At 41.1% G+C, this 18,023-nt stretch overlaps 1 protein-coding gene across 1 annotated transcript in view; it reads left to right on the top strand.

The window, feature by feature from the left end:
- Positions 1 to 16,330, top strand: part of FAM221B (family with sequence similarity 221 member B) — a 49,213-nt gene extending 32,883 nt beyond the window's left edge. The window contains exons 3-6 of the mRNA XM_036739554.1: positions 13,296 to 13,406; positions 13,602 to 13,799; positions 14,494 to 14,613; positions 16,221 to 16,330. Of these exons, the coding sequence (XP_036595449.1) occupies positions 13,296 to 13,406; positions 13,602 to 13,799; positions 14,494 to 14,613; positions 16,221 to 16,330 (539 nt within the window). The remainder of the gene's footprint in view (positions 1 to 13,295; positions 13,407 to 13,601; positions 13,800 to 14,493; positions 14,614 to 16,220) is intronic.
- Positions 16,331 to 18,023: the final 1,693 nt, after the last annotated feature.

Raw genomic sequence — 18,023 nt, forward strand, 5'->3', positions numbered from 1 at the left:
ATAAAATACATAGAATTACAAAAGAAATCAATGCTACTAAAAATTTTTTTAAAAAAAGTTCACAAAACCCAAGTTAAGAATCTTGCTCTAATAAGTCTTATGTCACTTTGACAGAAGATCATAAGATTTGCCATTTAAAGCTGGAAAGAAATTTAGAAGTCAGCTAGTCCAACCCTTTTATCTGACAGATGAAGAAAGTGAGGCCTAGAAAGATTCAGTAAATTGCTCAAGTCAGCATGGGTAATAAGTGGCAGGGCTAGAATTCCAACCCAACTCCTCCAATGCCAAATCTGGCCCTTCAAATATTCAAGATTTCCTGATTAATTTGCACACTTTGAAGAGTGGTCATGATTGGAGTCTAGAGAGCCTCTTTGGACAAAAGCCTAATTTGACAGGGTGTGTTCAAGAGAGACAACATCCTTATTATCGAGGGCCATCACCCAGGGGAGCACAAATGACTAGGCTAGGCTTGAAGGAACTTTTAGCCTAATAGAGCATAGGAAATTTAGAACCATCTAGCCTGGATATCAATAGACTTTGTACATTAATTACTTTGCCCAACTGTATTATGTCTTATATATTCTCTTTTCCCTTTTAAACAAATCTTAGAAGACAAAGTTTGATTGAATAGATTTTGCGCAAACAAAATTAACACATCTAGGATAAGAAGGGAAGTTTATTGGGGGAAAAAAATCTATATCAAATATCTATGACCAAGGTTTGATATTCACTATCCACAGGGAACTACAGCTAAGCCCTAGATGGTACCAATAATGAATCCCCTGAAGTGGTTGTTTGCATTCAAACCCAAGTTGTAATTATGTAAAATATACTTAATGAAAATATGTAGCACAAATTTGAATAAAGTTCACTACTCACACAAATGAGACCTGTCTGTAACACAAATGTATAAAAACAAAAGCCATTCCCCAATCAATAAGTGGGCAAATAAAATGGACAGTTCTCAAAAGAATTGAAAACTACTAGCCATACAAAATATTGCTCAAGTTTATGAATCAAGCATTTATTGAATGCCTACTACTTACCAGAGACTAGCATGTAATAGGCCATGCTAGACTCTGAGCATATAAAGACAAAACTGAAAGTCCCTACTTTCAAGGTATTTGCATTCTACATAAATCGCTAATAATAACAGAAATACAAATGCAAACAATGCCAAGGCTTTGCCTCACACTCAGCAAATCAGCAAACGAGATAAAAGATGAAAGTGAGCAGTGTTGGAGGAATTGTGAAGAGATAGGCATTCTAATGCATTTGGAGACAGCTAGGTGGTGCTGCAGTGGATACAGTACCAGGCCCGGAGTCGAGAAGACTCATCTTCCTGAGTTCAAATCTGACTTCAGACACTTACTAGCTACGTGACCCTGGGCAAATCACTTAACCCTGTTTGCCTCAGTTCTTCATCTGTCAAATGAGCTGGAGAAGGGAATGGCAAAACACTCCAGTATCTTTGCCACATAAGTCCAAAATGGGATCACATGACTGAAAAGATTCAACGACAAAAAGTGCATTGTTGGTGGAGCTGTAAATTGGTCCACCTATCCTGGAAAATCCCACAGAAGACAATGATAAGAAAGAAAGGTCTTATGTGCACCAAAATATTCATAGCAGAACTTTTTTAGTAGCAGAAAACTGTAAACAAAATAGATGCCTATCATTTGGGAAATGGCTAAACAAAATGTGATGAATGAACGTAATGGAACATTACAATATTATAAGAAATGATGACTATTATAAATACAGAGAAGCATAGAAGGGTCTTGCGAACTAGTGCAAAGTGAAGTAAGCAGAACCAGGAAAATACCTGTGGTATCAAACTGAAACAGAAAAGGGGGCCACTAAACCTCCCTGCTTTGACTTCAAAAACCACACATTAACATTACCTATGTCCTATTGTATTTTTGTTTACTTATTTATTTTGTTCAATATTTCTCAATTACATTTTAATTAGGTTCTGACCACACTGGGGAATGTTGAAGGTTGCAATGGAGTCCCACAGGCCTGTGTTTAATATATCTGCTATAGACAATTTCTATTTCAATGTAAATAGGATAAAAAAATAGGACAATCAAAACTGAATGCTATGAAATTATAATAACTGAGCTTGATCTCAATAAAAAATAAGAGAGGCCACACCTCTCCTATCTTTGCAGAGGTGGGGGACAAGGAGTATGAAACACAGTCTTACAATACTGGACGTGGTTGGTGTCTTGGTTAGTCTTGCTGAACCGTTTTTTTTTCTTACTTTTTAATTTTTATTCTTTGTTATAAGGATGGCTTTCTAGGAGGGAAAATACTGGGAAATGTGAGTAATGTAAGTATACGTGTGTGCATACATGCATATGCATATATGTATGTGTAAATAGGTATGTATATGTGTATACATACATAAATTAAAAAGAAAAAAAAAGAAAACACACTTCTGTGCTTGGGAGTAGGTGAAGACAGGGGACAGGGACGAAGGAGGGGAGCAAGTGCTATGAAAGGGCACCTAGCAACAACAGTAGCAGCAGCAGAGGCAGGTAATTAAGGCTGAGGTGGAGCCGATCTCTGAACCTCAGAAGCCAAGTTGGCTCAGCGGCCAGAAATAATAATAAAAATAATAATGATAATGATGATAATAATAATGATAATGATAATAATGATAATGATGATAGTAATGATAATGATGATAATAATGAAAATGATTATAATAATGATAATAATAATAATGATGATAATAATGAAAATGATTATAATAATGATAATAATAATAATAATGATGATGATGATGATGATGATAATGTCAATAATGATGATAATAATGATAATGATGATAATAATGATAATAATAGCAACTATTTGCTCTTTTTTTTCCCTCTGTTTTGGGGGGTTTTGTTTCTTCTCTCTCATGACTTATTCCATTAGTTATAATTCTTCCTCGCAACTTGACTATTGTGTAAATAAGTTTAATGCTAAGATTTATGTAGAATCTATATTGGACTGCATGCCGTCTTTGGAGGGAGCAAGGAGGGGAGGGAAGGGAAGAAAATTTGAAACTCAAGAACATGTAGAACTGAGTGTTGTAAACTAAAAATAAAAAATCTAAGTAAAAATAAAAATAACAACTAATATTTATATAGCAGTTATCATATGCCAGGCACTGTGCTAAACATTTACAATTATTTTCTCATATCTCATTGGATCCTCGTAATAATCCTGAGAAGCAGGTATTACCCCTATTTTACATATGATGAAACTAAGGCAAAACAGAGGTTAAGTGATTTGCCCAGGGTCACACAGCTGGTGAGTGTCTGACACTGGATTTGAACTCAGTTCCTTCTGATTCCTGGCCCCTCTCTTCACTAGAACAAGTAGGAATTTCAGGCTTTGAGGATGATTAGGAAAGTTTTCATGAGTGAAAGATGAAAGAGCTTTGGCCATTAAGGAGTTGATAAAGAATCACCTCAATTTAAAGGACTATCACAAAACGGAATGCACTGTCTCATTAGGTAATGAGTTCCCCATTGACAAGGGTGTTCAAGCTAAGGTTGACAACATCTTGCCATAGAGTGGATTCATAGCGGTTTTGACAAGAGAATCTGTGAGGTCCCTTCCAATTCAGAGAATTGTGACTCTTACTCCACTAATTCGTCTGTTATTACATATTGTATATGCTAAACTATCATTTAAGCTGTTAGATTATTATTATTATATTTTGTTGAGCTCATTTTAATTATAGCAGATATTTGGATCCTTTTCTTGTGCTACAAGATAGCTCTTGCCATCAGGCAAGGGAGAGAGGAAAAAGACAGAAAAGGATATTGGGGTGCTGTAGTCTTTGCCAAGTTTAGAATTAATCTTCATCTACCAACATTCCCAGTGTTTGTCTCTAGCCCCTAGAAATATACTCAAGAGGTTGTCCCACAGAAAACCGGTCCTGTTTGTACCGACCAGCTAACCTCCCTTCAGAATCAAAATGGTTGCCCCAGAGAGTGCTTACAGAGTGAATGCCGATCTGTACTGGCAGACGGAGTTTCCACACCAGGAGGGGAAGGGAACAGGAAAGAGAATAAGCATTTTTAAGTGCCTATTATCTGCCAGGAACTGTGCTAAGCACTTTACAAATATTTTTGATTGAGGAAATCACAAGCACACTCCAAAATATTTGTATATGCCCTATGTGTGTACATTTATATATACATATATATGTGCGTGTGATATGTGTATGTATTACTATAAACACAAATATACATAACACTAAAAAGAAAACAACCACTTGAGACCAAAAAAGGACCCTGGGCTGACTGTGAGAGGAGGAACCAGCTTCAGACTTCAGGATCAGGGGAAACTGAGGTTCTAATATTCCCTTATAGACCCTCTCTTCTCCCAAGAGTATGCTGACAAATATTCAACAACCAGTTCTTTTGGGATGGGGGGAGGCAGGAATATGTATGTCAAACACATTTTTAAGTTTAATTTACATTATTAATATTTTCTCTATCACTTTTTTAAATCTAGCCAATCAACAAAATAAATTGCCTCCTCCATTAGCTTGTGAGCTCCTTGAGAGCAAGACCTTTTTGCCTCTTTTTTGTATCGCCGGTGCTTACCACAGTGCCTGGCACATAGTAGATGCTTAATAAGTGTTTATTGAATCAAGCCCTGATTTGTAGCTTTTGTCGGCTTCTGAGTTCTCATGAGCCATTTGTAGTAGGCTCTGGCACACCCACCTACCACATAGGGGCTTCTTCAGGCTAATCACCCCAAATTCTGCTAAGCAGTTTTCTTCCATAGCACAGCTTCAAGTTCCCTTCTCCTCCTGATTACTTTTCTCCGGAGATCATACTCTACTCAGTATGCTCTCAAAATGTTTCATGTAGACCTAAATGCAGTCCTCCAGGTGTAGTTTGTCCTGTTCGGTTAGTCTTCTGCTCTCCTCCTGGCCTCTACACTTCTACTCTTCCATCCTGAGCTCACTTCAGCTTTATTGGCAGCTACCTCACCCTGCCTGTTGACGCATTGGCTCCAATCCATCATGAGTTTGTCCTTGTTAGCTTCACTTTCAGAGGGGGCCGTTCTCTGACATCATCCTCAGATTCTGGAGAACAACCTATTTGGGAACAAGTAGTCTTCTATTCACGGGCAACAGTATATACATACATACACTGTGTCGCCTACGAGAAGTTTAAGATCCAGATGTTTGGGGCTGGCTAAATTACACACTGTGCCTGTATCTATTTTGTAAATATCCTGCCTGGTTAGTTTTGTGTATATTCTACGTTTCCATGCATCTGTAAGCTCCCTTCCATCCAGAGTTACATCACCTTTTTCCAGGGGTGTGCTGGTAAACGTTTTAACAACTTGCTGGCGGGAAGGGGGGAGGCAGGAGGAGGGCAGGAAGAAATATACACACAACACACTTTTCAGTTTAATCTGAACTATTAGCATTTTCCCATCACTTTCTTAAATCTAAGCAATCAACAAAACAATAAATCAATCCCCGTACTGTTTGCCAGTTCCGAAATATAAACACTCACACTAAAAATTTAACAATCATCCCTAAGAGGTGGTAAGAGCCCGCTCCAGCACCCTGTTGCTATTTCCCTCTGCATGCCACTGAGTATTCTGAACTCGACTAAGTCAATCACCTGAGAAATAAGTGAGCCCACCTGGGAGTAGCTGGAGACAGCTAGAGGTCAAATGTTAAGACAGTCGTTCGTTCCATGAAAAAAGTAATAAAGCCTTTACTATGTGCAGAGTGCCGTGCTAGATGGTAGCAGAACAGGGCCACAGCTATGAGGGAAAACATTATAGGCGGCAAGGAATCAACTTCCTCAGGCAACTGAGCTTTGACACCACCTCCGCAGTATTCTGTCTGTCCCTAGCCTCTAGCCCAGTGCTTAGCGCGTGGCAAGCACTTAATAAATGTTTTTTTTTCATTCGTTCATTAATTCATTCATTCATTCCAGTTCTACTGGCTCTTGCCAGAACAATCACTATCACCTTCATGCCTACACACTTTGGCATACTGGAAGCAATACTGGTTTGGAATCAGGAAAGACTTAGGGGAAAATTCTAGCTCCAACATTTACTAGCTGGGTGACCCCAGCTGGTCACTTGACCCCTCAGAGCCTCAGTTTCTTTATCTGTAAAATGATGATGATAATACTTGAATCACCTACCTTGTTGTCATAAGGAAAGGACTTTCTAGGTCTTAAAACACTGTATGTACATGTCGTTCTTTTTATTATCATCTCGGACAGAATGCACCCAAATCTCTTTTCTCTTTTGGGACAAGTTGGGCTGTTTGTTTGTTCCAAAGGAACTTTTAAAAAACTCAGGAGAACATCTAAGAGAAACTAAGGGAAAACTTGTCTACAGAGTATATATTTCTTCTCTGTCCTGAAATTATTTTTTGAGCCTAATACTAAAAGAGACTTGGTGGTACGGGGGAAAAAACCTAGATTTGGAGTCAGAGGTCATGAGTTTAAATTCTTGCTCTGCCATTTACCATGTGACCTTAACAATTCAGCCTTTCTGTGGCTCAAGGTTTTCTCACCTATAAAATAAAGTTGAAATAGTTGACCTCTAAGGTGCATTCTAGCTTAACTCAGAGCTTCATCACATTTATCTCTTAAATGTCCTCTTGTTAAATTTGGTGGACCATTATAACCCATCAAGATATTTCAGGATCCTGCTCCTAATACCCAACATATTCCCTAGCCCTTCCAACTTCTTGTCCCCCTACAAACTTGATTAGCATGCCATCTGTCTTGGGTGACATCTTATGCACAAAGATATCGAAGGATGTCTAGGCTAGTGAGGATAATTGGAATAAAGAATAGGATTCTTGGAGGAGAAGTGAAAATACCAAATTGCCAGATGAGGATTACAAAAGTGGAGGAAAACACCTGAGGGGGAAAATATGAGCGGTTAAAGAATAGGTGAGACTACCTGGTGGTAGAGAAAGACAGCTAGGGAGAAAAGTGAGGCATGTATAACCTATATCAAATCGTTTATCGTCTCAGGGAGTGGGGAGAGGAGGGAGGAAGTGAGAGAATTTGGAGCTCAAAATTTTAAAAAATAAATGTTAAAAAAATTGTTTTTACATGTGATTGGGGAAAAAAACAAGATACTCCCCCAAAAAGGAGAAAAATGAGGATATTGAGTAGATGAGTCAGGGATATTGGGCCTTCTTAAACCCCCCGAATATGGGGATTCTCCTTTCATCCCTTTCTTTTCTTTTGTGGGCCCCAAGAATTGGTCTACTCATCCCCTTCTGGCTGTCATCACCCATTACTTCTTATTGGAGATTTTCTCTCCTCATGGAAATACAGTTATCCCTTTCACATCATGGAGGTTAGGGGTGGAACACCCCCAAGATCTGGAAAATCGGCATAAAATTTTTTGGCCCTGTCTTCGTACCAGAGAAGAAATCTGAAATTTTTTTCTTTTTCTTTTGTGAGGTATTTACAGTACCTTATTGTAAAATCTGTTAAGTATTTGGTCATAGACTCTGTGTCATCTGCTTGACCCTCTTGTGTCATCTGCAGCTTCCTCAAAACTCCCCCAAAAAAAATCCATCTAATTTCTTATGCCAACCCGAGACATATTGAAACTGCAGTGGGGACAGTTGTGATGTGGAGGGGATAACTGTAATTTCAGTCACCCAGTTTCTTCTTCCCCTCTTGACCTTCCACACTCAGCCCTAGGAGATTTTCTAGTGGTTTTTTAATGTTTGTAGCTAAAGGAAAACAGACAAGATAAGGTGGAGGGGGGCATAATGAGGTATAATAGAAAAAAATATATCTTATCCAGTTACAAAATGTTAAGAGAAACTTCAATGTGCTAGAAAGAACAATGGATTTGGGAGCAGAGCTGGGATTCAAACCCATGAGTCAGAGGACGAGGGTTCAAATCCTGATTCTGCCACTTACTATTGTACTATGTTGTTGCTGTTCGTTCTTCATCCTCAAAGAGGGACATGACATCAGGGAGGTGATGCCACAACATGCAAGTGAATTGGATTTAAGTGAGGGAAGGTTGTGAAAACTCACCAGCCTCACTTTCTCCTCCGGAAACATCTGGGTTCAGGGGCCAGATGTAACATATTGGTTAAGACACAACCTCCCTGAGCCTCAGTTAACCCACCTGTAAAATAGGGGACGGTTGGAACTATACGATCTCTTAAGATAGCTCCTAGCTGTAAATCTATGACCCTAAGAAACATTAAAAGTCTTGCAATCATGACTACATATGTATAACCTATGTCAAATTGCTTGCCTTCTCAATGGAAGGGGGAGGGAGAGAGAGAATCTGGAACTCAAGATTTGAAAGAAAAAAAAGTTAAGATTATTTTTACATGTAATTGGGGAAAAAATAAAATGTTAAGTTTTTTTAAGTCTCGCAATCAAGACTTATGTTTGTGTAAGGAACCTGACTCTTTGGTCAGCGTGAGCAGACCATGGGAGAATGAGCCCAGAACATGCATAAGCTACATTAGTGTTCTTTGGCATATAAAGGAAACTAAGTCTGCTTCCTTGCAGGCTCTTCGAGAACCCACTCATTTTTAACTTGTTCTGAGAATCTGATGTGCCCAACATGGCTTTTATCCTAGGAATTTCTTTTCAGGCCTTCATAGACCCTGTAAGATAGAAGGAAAAAAAGCGAACATAGATGTGAATATTGGTTTTGGGGTGTATAAAATATGCAGATGAGATTCATTTATTACTCAGCAGAAACTTCAGCCTGTATCTCTCTCATTCTCCTTTGGAAAGTCATCTTAGGTCATTCCCTGACAATCTCACTCTCTCTCTCTCCTGACTTAAAAATAAAAACCAAGTCACTGTTTATTTTTAACCTTCTCTCCTCCCCCCGCCCCCCACAATGAGTCAGGAGGCAAAATATTATTAACTCCTGGAGAAAGCTTCAGGAACCTTGTTAGTGGCTCCCTGCTCTGGAGTCCATGTTAGTGTCTAATTACTCCCATGCCCACATCTGCAACTCGGAAGGGTGGCTTTTCATAGAATTCAGCCAGGTCAGGGTTTTATGAGCTTTTCCAAAATAATGCCTGCAAGCAAGTCACTTAATGTCTCTGAGCTTTAGTTTGCCTATCCCCCCACCCCAATCTAGGGCTCATTTGTCTCCCGCTTGCCCAGGGCCTACAGAGTTATACATATAGTTTGGGTTAGTCGAGGCAGTCAATGATCTCTGCTTCATCATTTCTGGCTAGGTCTGCACCTCTTAGAGACTGTCATTTTAATCTCACCATACGTGATTCTCCGGCCTTCTAGAAGGAAGTCTGGCACTTCAGCCACCTCTATAAATGGTCATTGTTGTTGGAGTGGTTCATATTCTTTTTTTCAATTCCATTTCTCCTACTAGTTCTGCTTTCTCTTCCCTCTGCCACACACTCTCTTTTTTAGACTATACATGTGCAATCATATTAAATATATTTCCACATTAGTCATGTTGTGAAAGAAGAATCATAACAAAAGGGAAAAACCACGAGAAAGAAAAAAAGAGAGAAAATAGGATTTGATCTGCATTCAAACTCCATAGGTCTTTCTCTGGATGTGGATAGCATTTTCCATCATGAGTCTTTTGGAATTGTCTTACATCATTATATTGCTGAGAGAAGCTAAGTCTTATCAAAGTTGGTCATCCCATCATCTTGCTGTTATTGTATACAATGTTTTCCTGGTTCTGCTCACTTCACCTTGCATCAATTCATGTAAATCTTTCCAGTTTTTTTCTGAAATCTGCCTGATCATCATTTCTTACAGCATGAGCTACATTTAGTATTCTAAATTCTGTACATTCATATACCGTAATTTGTTCAGCCATTCCCAGTTGATGGGCATCCCCTCAATTTCCAATTCTTTGCCACCACAAAAAGAGCTGCTATAAATATTTTTGTATGTGTAGGTCCTTTTCCCGTTTTTTATGGTGTCTTTGGAATACAGACCTAGTAGTGGTGTTCCTGGATCAAAGGTTATGCAGCGTTTTATAGCCCTTTGGGCATGCCACACTCTCTTAATTATTCCATCTCTTAAAGAATTCTTCACACTGACAAAGTCCTTCCAATCCCTCTCTGCTCAGTCCAAAACTTTGTCCTTCTTTGGCCTTAATGTCTCTGTCTTTCTACCCTTGTTGACAGAAGGCTTATATTTCTCACCTTAAGCATTATTAAGATCCTCTTCCCTTTTGGCTCTGGGACCCCTGGTGAATTTCTCATAATCTAAAGAACCTTCAATCATTGTTTAAGTATTCTCCAAACTTCTGTAATCATCTTTGATGGTTTTCTTCTGGCAGTCTCCTTCCAAAGAATCTTGGTATTCAGGGGGCTCCTTCCTTATCCCTCTTGGCAAAGTCACTTCTATATAACTTTCACAGTCCTATCTTTGAATAAGCTTAGTCACAACTGCTTGTATCTCTGCATCAGTTGTAACCTTAGCATACTCCTCAGCTCACTGTAGCAACCTGTCAATTGGGGCTCTACTTCCCCCCACAACTATTTTCCCATGACTAGAGCTCAGTTTATCCCCCTTAAGTCATAATGTTTCTGCTGCTCTGAATTAGGGTTTCAGGTCTCTGTGCAAGCCAGCAAGCATACATCTATAGCACAGGTCCCATACAGCTCAGAAACCTTTTTACATCTTAGTTTCAATATGAGACAGTTTGGGGTAATCAGTTAAACAACTCATGACTCCTAGCATCCATACAATACAACTCCTACCAAACCATATAAGAGACACCTAACTCCAACAACAAAAGCATTGAATTAAGACTTGAAAGAAATGTAAAGAATAAAAAACAAACCAAGTACTAGAGTCGACTCTGCCCTTTATACCATTGGGTGCAATCTCCTACAACTCTTCAAATGGGGAGATAGAAGAGAAAACAACCCACAGAAAAATTTATAGGGGGAGTGGGGAAATTATCGATTAGTCCCCCTCACCTCTTAGCACTAGCTAGCAAGAAGATCTGCCAACCTCTCAGGACAGGCTGTAGATCTCTGAAACCTCTTGGCTAGGCTCTGGGATTATCATGATCGACCAAGACTCCTTCCCATCTCTACTCAATCCCATGACTCTCTCAGCCTCTCTTCCCTTACTTCTGTCTCTGAGTTCGGTTCTCTGCTTACAGCTCTTCAGAAGCACCTCAACCCCACCCTCAGTCAGTCACTTCTCTATTAGTCTATCCTGTTCTATATACCCCCTCTTTTCTTCCCTTTTTTTTTCAGGTGTGGACATCTGACAAGCTTTCATGCTGGAATAACCTCCTAGGATTCTGACATCCTAGAACTTCTCTAATGAACACCTCCCCTGGCTCTTAATTCTGAGCAAATGAAAGCATCCTGGAAAGCTTCCACCAAGGACAAAGGCTATCCCTGTCCCAAGAAGTTTTAGATCCTCTCTACTTATAATCACTCTGTTAGGACAGAGGATTTCCTGTCAGTATGAAATCTCAGGGACACTTCTGTGTCCCCGGGTGACTACTTTTTCATGATTGTTCTTTCCAGGGGGCCCCAGGGATTTACCACCTGCTCCCTTCTGGCTGCTACTAATCATTGCTTCTGACTAGGAAGGATTTCACTCCTTCCAACCCCCACCACACCCCACAACATAATGGAAACGAAATCTCTCAACTTCTCTGATCTCTGACCCTGAAGCAAACACACAAAGGTTTGCTTCTGCGTTCGCTTCAGGTTTTAAGAGTCTTCACTGTAGTAGTAACTACGGTGAAACACACTGTGAACAAAAATTTAAGAAGATGAAGAAACACATAGCTATCTTAAGTTTGACAATTAAAACTACTCCATTTTTCAGTGACTACATATTGACTTCATTGATTATTTTTAATTCATCTCTTTGACTTCAGAGCCAGTCCTGACAAACCCTTCAATTCCTTTATTCCTGGGGCTAACTCCCCTTAACCCAGGGGCTCCTGGACCTTGCTTCCTTTTTTTTAAGACCCTTTTCATGGTTCTGCTATGTTTCTCTCATAAATCTCCAGTGGTTTTCTATTGCATCTCAGATAAAACACAAGCTGCTCACCCCTAGCATTTAAAGTCCTATATAATCTGGCTCTGCCTGACTTTCAGGTTTGTTCCACTATTCCTCTTTACTCACTTCCTGCTCCAACTAAATTGACCTACCCACCAAAACTCAGCATTCCATCCTTTACACAGGCCTGGAGTGCATTCCCTCTGGGCTCTGCTGAATAGAATCTTTAACTTCATTCAAGATTTAGGTCAGGGGTCATTTCTTCTATGAAGCCTTTGCTGATCCCCCTAATTATTAGTGCTCTTCCTCCTCAAATTATCTTGTAATTATTTATCTCTTTACATGTTCTACCCTCCAGCCTAATGTCAGCTTTCACAGCCTTGCACATAGTGGGTGCTTAATAAATGTTGAATTAACTTCAGGATAGGAAGCAATCCCTTCCCAAGTTCATATTGGTATTAATAGTGTTTCTTTGGGTGCACAAAGGACTTGAATGAGATTCTTTTACATCTCATAGGATCATAGTATGTAAAACTGAAAGATACCAGCTAGTCTAAAATTCTCATTTTATAAGTAAGGAAAGTGAGACCCAGAAAACTGAAGTGGCTGGGCCAAAGGCACACAACTAGTTAGCAGCAGATGCAGAGCTAGAAGAAGAAACACCAGACTGCTTATTTCTATCTCTCTTTCAATAAATTAGGAAGGTTGGATAAGATAGTCTTTAAGGTCCCTACAATTCTGACATTCTAAAATTCTATTATATTCCAACTTTTGAAGAGAAAAGTTCACTCAGAATGAAAACGCTTAGGTGAGAATTTTGGGGACAACTGAAAATTCTTGAGGATAAGTAAGGTACCTAGAGGACAGATGAGCCTAGCTGGGGTATGTTCATAGATTTCATATAATATACAGCTGGAAGGCACCTTAGTGGTTATCTCATCCAACTCCCTCATTTTACAGATGGAGAAACTGAGGTCAAGAGAAGGTTAATGACTTGACCAAGCTCACATATGTAGTAAGTGGCAAAATGGTCATTTGAAGCCAGGAATTTTGACACCCATTCACTTGTTCCACTGAACCATAAGGTTATATTACCTATGAAAGAGGTATCAGCCCTGGATGTATCCCTGAGCAAGTGGATTAAAGGAGTGTGTGGTGACATGAAGGAGATGTGGTCTTCCAGACTGTCCAGTCAGTTGTTCAACCTAACTTATCCCCACTTTGTATAGCATGACCCCTTCCTTTTCTGGTCACTCAATTCCCTTGTAACCCTCCTCTCCTCAGGTCTTTACATTGGGTGGCGCTGCCCTCATTACCTATGGGACTGCTACCGGATTGGGAAGGAATCAAAGTGCTTTTGTGGACACCTGCTGGCCCAGCACCGGATCATCTCAGGTAGAAAAGAGAAAGGTAGAAGCGGGAAAAGCAGAAGGATTCTCTCACCAACAGAGAGCAGAGGGCAACCAGGTCCTCCCAGTTTTACAGCAGGGAGATATAGACTATATCCTCTCAGGCACTGGGGAGTGGACTAGATTCTATCAATTATGGGAAGGACAGATTCCCTCCCCACCCACCATTTTTCCCCCACAGATATATCTGTTCCCTGTACCAAGACTGCATGCCGGTGTCAAATGTTCTGCTTCATCCCATCACGACCAGAAGAAGTAGGAGAGTTCTGGCTTCAGAAACGATCTGGTTTTGACCCCAAAGCATGGAGGGCCCTTTGTCGCTGCAAACACAACCATGAGGAGCACTTAGCCACAGGGTCCCACGCCTGTCGACATCGCGGTACCCCTCCCCTGGGAATGGGTGATGGGAAATGCTAATGAGGGGGGGATGTAGGAACTAATTGATTAGGGAAAATAGAATGGCGAAAAGAGAATGGAGATGGAGATATGGAACACTGGAGTGAAAGTGACCAAGGGTATTGTTAGTGATTCTTTGGGTTCCCAAAGGACTCCAATGAGATTTATTCGCCCAGGGTGACAGAAAAAGAAGTGGGATTAGGAAATCCCTGTGAAGGAGGAAGCCTTCCTCCCAGCAAGGCTTTGGGTTGCACAAAGGATTGAGATTTATTTACAACCCATCTTGTTTCACATAAAAAAATGTCATTTTACCAACGGAAATAGGGGATAGGGATGGCTTTGGGAATGAAATGGTAAAGGGGACAAAATCAGAATAGAAAGGAGACTGGAAATGATGGAGATATGATGAGAGACTGGGAATGGTATGGGCATGGGAATGGAAGCTAGTAAGAGACATCAGAGTTCAGAATAGGAAGAGAATGAAAACGGAGATAGGGATGAGGTTAAAAATGGGGATGGTGACAAGAATGAAAATTTAGAGATCAATGCATTATGAATGAGTGAAAAGGATGGAGATGGGGAGATATAAGTGGGCAAGGGGAACCAAGACTGGGGAATGCTCTATTTGCCTCTGTGTTCTCTGCTGCCGCTGCCCCCTTCCCTCTACCCTCTCACAGGCTGCCAGTGTAACTTCTTCCAGTCCAACTTCCTTTGTGCTGCATGCGACCGACGATGGGAGGAGCACGAGACCTTCTTTGAATCAGAGGAGACCAGGAGGCAGGGAGGGAGACCAATTGGTGAGAAGAGTCGTTCAGCCAAGGGAGCTGTACAGTGAGGGGGACATATGGAGAGTGGAGCAATATGGTGAGGGGATTGTGTGCTAAGGGAGGGCATGGTGAGGGAGGCCTCTGGAGAATGGGTAGCTGCATGGTGAGTAGGATTGTATATTGAATGAAGCCATATGGTGACTCTAGTCATACCATGTGGTGAAGGGGAGCATGATGAATAACCCAGGGAGTAAAGTGCTATAGCATCCATAACCATCTCTCTTGGGTCTTCTGCCTCCCTGTCTTCCCATTCTGCCTGTTCTCCCTAGGTTCTGGAGTTGACTTGCTTGCTGCCGTCACCTTACACACTCCATATGGGGTTTAGAGATCTACTTCCCCCTTAGTTTTGGCCAAGACAAGGCTAGAGTTTATAGAAAGGAATTTTTTTACTCAAAAATTAAAGAGACAAAACAAACAAAGCTAACACACTGGCATAAAAAAGAGATGAGGGTTTGTTTTTTATGCAAACTAAAGTCTAAACAGAATCAGCTGGTTTGGCTGCTGCAGCTTATGGAACAGCAAGTCACTGGTTCTTTTCCTTCACTTCAATTCCTGACCCAATTCCTTCCATCCTCCTAATTAGATGGAAAGAACCAGGCTCTTGCTCCAGTTGCCTCTCTTCTCCCTTGGAGCTATCAGACAAAGGAAAGAGGAGGAGGGGGAAACCATGGCTCAAATTTAGGTTATCAGATTAGACCAATTCCCCAAATTCTCCTTCAGGGATCCCAAGGGGAGGAGGACTTAATTGTGTTCTTATAGAATATAACATGTTAAATAGACATTAAAATTGGATATGCATATTAAATCCCAACAAAACAAGATGAGCATTCCCCTTACAAGGCCAGATGGAAAGATAGCTTTATGAGGGTGGTGAAGGAGGCCATATGGAGAGGGCAGCCATATGTCAAGGAAGGAGGTATGGTAAGGTAGGCCATATAATGAGACTGACTATACAGAATGATGAGGGCTATACAGAGGAGGAGTCAAATTGTAAGAAAGGCCATGTGGTGAGAAATACCATTTGGAAAGGAGGGCCATACAGTGAAGAGGGCCATACAGTGAAGGGGGCCATACAGTGAGGGAGAGTCACATGGTGAGGGGTTTCCCAGTCCCCATAACCCACCCATCCCTCCCAATTTCCTTTTTATGTATCTGCCCCAATTTCCCACCTCTTCTCCCGAATCCCTTTGTTTATATCCATTTCCCCAGGGCTATTCTCCCTGAGTCTAGGACTAGCTCTTATATAACCATTCCCCGTACCTCCCAGACCATCTCCCCACTAACCATTTTCCCCAATCATTCCATCTATTGTCACCCACTCCTCACAGCCACCCCCCCACAACCATCCATGACCATCCCTCTCCCCCACCCCACGCTGGTTTCCCCCTCAGGAGCTGACTACATACCTTTTGCTGAGATGCCTGCCCTTCGAGATATCATCCTCCCTGCCTCAGAATTCAAGGCCCTTGTGCAGCAGAGCCCCCCAGGCCCTTCTAGACTCCCTGGACCTTCTGGTCCCGGCCCCAGCAAGCCCTTCTGACCCTCACCCCTCACCTACTCTGCTCTTCCCTCCCCAGGGACATGCAGTATTACACCCGGCATAGGAACATGTGAGCTGGGCCCCCAACGCCAGGAAATAAAGATATGTCCACAGTATGTGGACATGGATGAACATAAATGTGTGTAAGCATGTGTATGAGCATGCCAGTGCATGTCTGAACTTTGTGAGCCTATGTATGAATTCATGTGAATGCATATACATGTGTAGGAGTGTGTTGCAGATATGAAGGTGCATGTATGTGTGCAGTGTACTGTGCATGTGTATGCCTCCTTGTGTATTTGAGTGCAGAAAAATGCACATGGATATGGCTGTGGGTATGCATGTACTCTAATGTGTTTGAGTACGTGTATATATATCCAATATTGGTCTGAATATAGGGTGGGGGGGGGGGGGAGAGAGAGAGAAAGAGAGAGAGAGAGAGGGAGAGAGAGAGAGAGAGAGAGTCCCACCACATACTTATGGTATCCCAAAAGTCTTAGTGCAACTTAAAGCTTTGAAAGCTTAAAACTACACTAAGACCTTTGGAACACTTTGTACATATCTTACTCTTAAATTTTTATCTCTTTGAAAAGAGAAAACTATAAAGGTAAACACTGATAGCATCAACCATAGACCTCTCTTGGGCTTTAAATTACTCAGAATGGGGCAGGGGAGCCCAGCCTATGTTTGGATCAATAGCTCATACATGAATGATTACGTGTACACATCAGTATAGTGGGTGGCTCTAGGGACCAAAAGTTCTAGAGGGAGGGGAGGAGGTTGAGACAAGGATGATGGCCAGAGTATAGGATGCAGAATTTGGAAATGCTGCCTGAGAAGTAAAAGTGAATTGAATGCAAAGGAATTGCTGGTGGAAGCCGGGAGATTCAGTGCAGTCCCCTCATTGCTGGGATCCAAGTCCCTTCCTCACTTGTCATTATGGTGAGCTAGACCCATACCCAGGCTCCACAAATGATGAGAAGATGTAGTTGGATCCAACCCAGCGCTATTATTTTTTTTTCCAAGTTGGGTACCAATTGCCTATTCCTACAAAAGGATACCTGGAATGAAAAGCATATATATATTTCAGGGATTCTAAAAGGCCCCCTCACCCAAAACCAATCTCCCTTCCTCATCTACTGATGATGCCCAAAATCTCACCATCAAAGCTTTGTTCGTAGACTTAATTAAGCCTTTACCCCTCCCTGTTACTGTAAAAAATGGCTATTGGATTGAGGGGAAGAAGAAGGGAGAGACCAAGGCCTCATTAGTCATTAACCCTAGTCTGAAGGAAATAATCAGATTCTACCTTGATAAAAGCAAAAGGAGCAGGAAGGCACTGAATTTTCTGTCCAGAAGACCCACCAGGTGCGCCAGGGCTAGATCACAGCCACTATTACAATGCTAGACATAGGTAGTACGTAGGAAGTCTGAGTTATGATTCAATTTGATAAGTATTTATTAAGACCCTACTGCAAGGAGAACACCATACGCAGTAACAGCAACACTGTGAGATGGCCAGCTTTGATGGATTTAGCTCTTCTTAGCAGTGTAATAATCTAAGACAATTCCAAAAGACTCATGTTGGAAAATGCCATCCCCATCCAGAGAAAGAACTATGGAGTCTGAATGCAGACCAAAGCAGACTATTTTCTCTCCCTTTCTCTCCCTTTCTCTTTCTTATGGTTTTTCACTCTAGTTCTGATTCTTCTTTCATAACAGGACTAATATGGAAATGTTTAATATGGTTGTACATGTATAGATTGTTTCAGATTGCTTGCTGTCCTGAGGAGAGGGTGGGGGAAGGGAGGGAGGGAGAAAAAAGTTTGGAACGCCAAAT

The sequence above is a fragment of the Trichosurus vulpecula genome, chromosome 9 (genome assembly GCF_011100635.1).
Source record: "Trichosurus vulpecula isolate mTriVul1 chromosome 9, mTriVul1.pri, whole genome shotgun sequence".
In the NCBI taxonomy this organism is placed as follows: Eukaryota; Metazoa; Chordata; class Mammalia; order Diprotodontia; family Phalangeridae; genus Trichosurus; species Trichosurus vulpecula.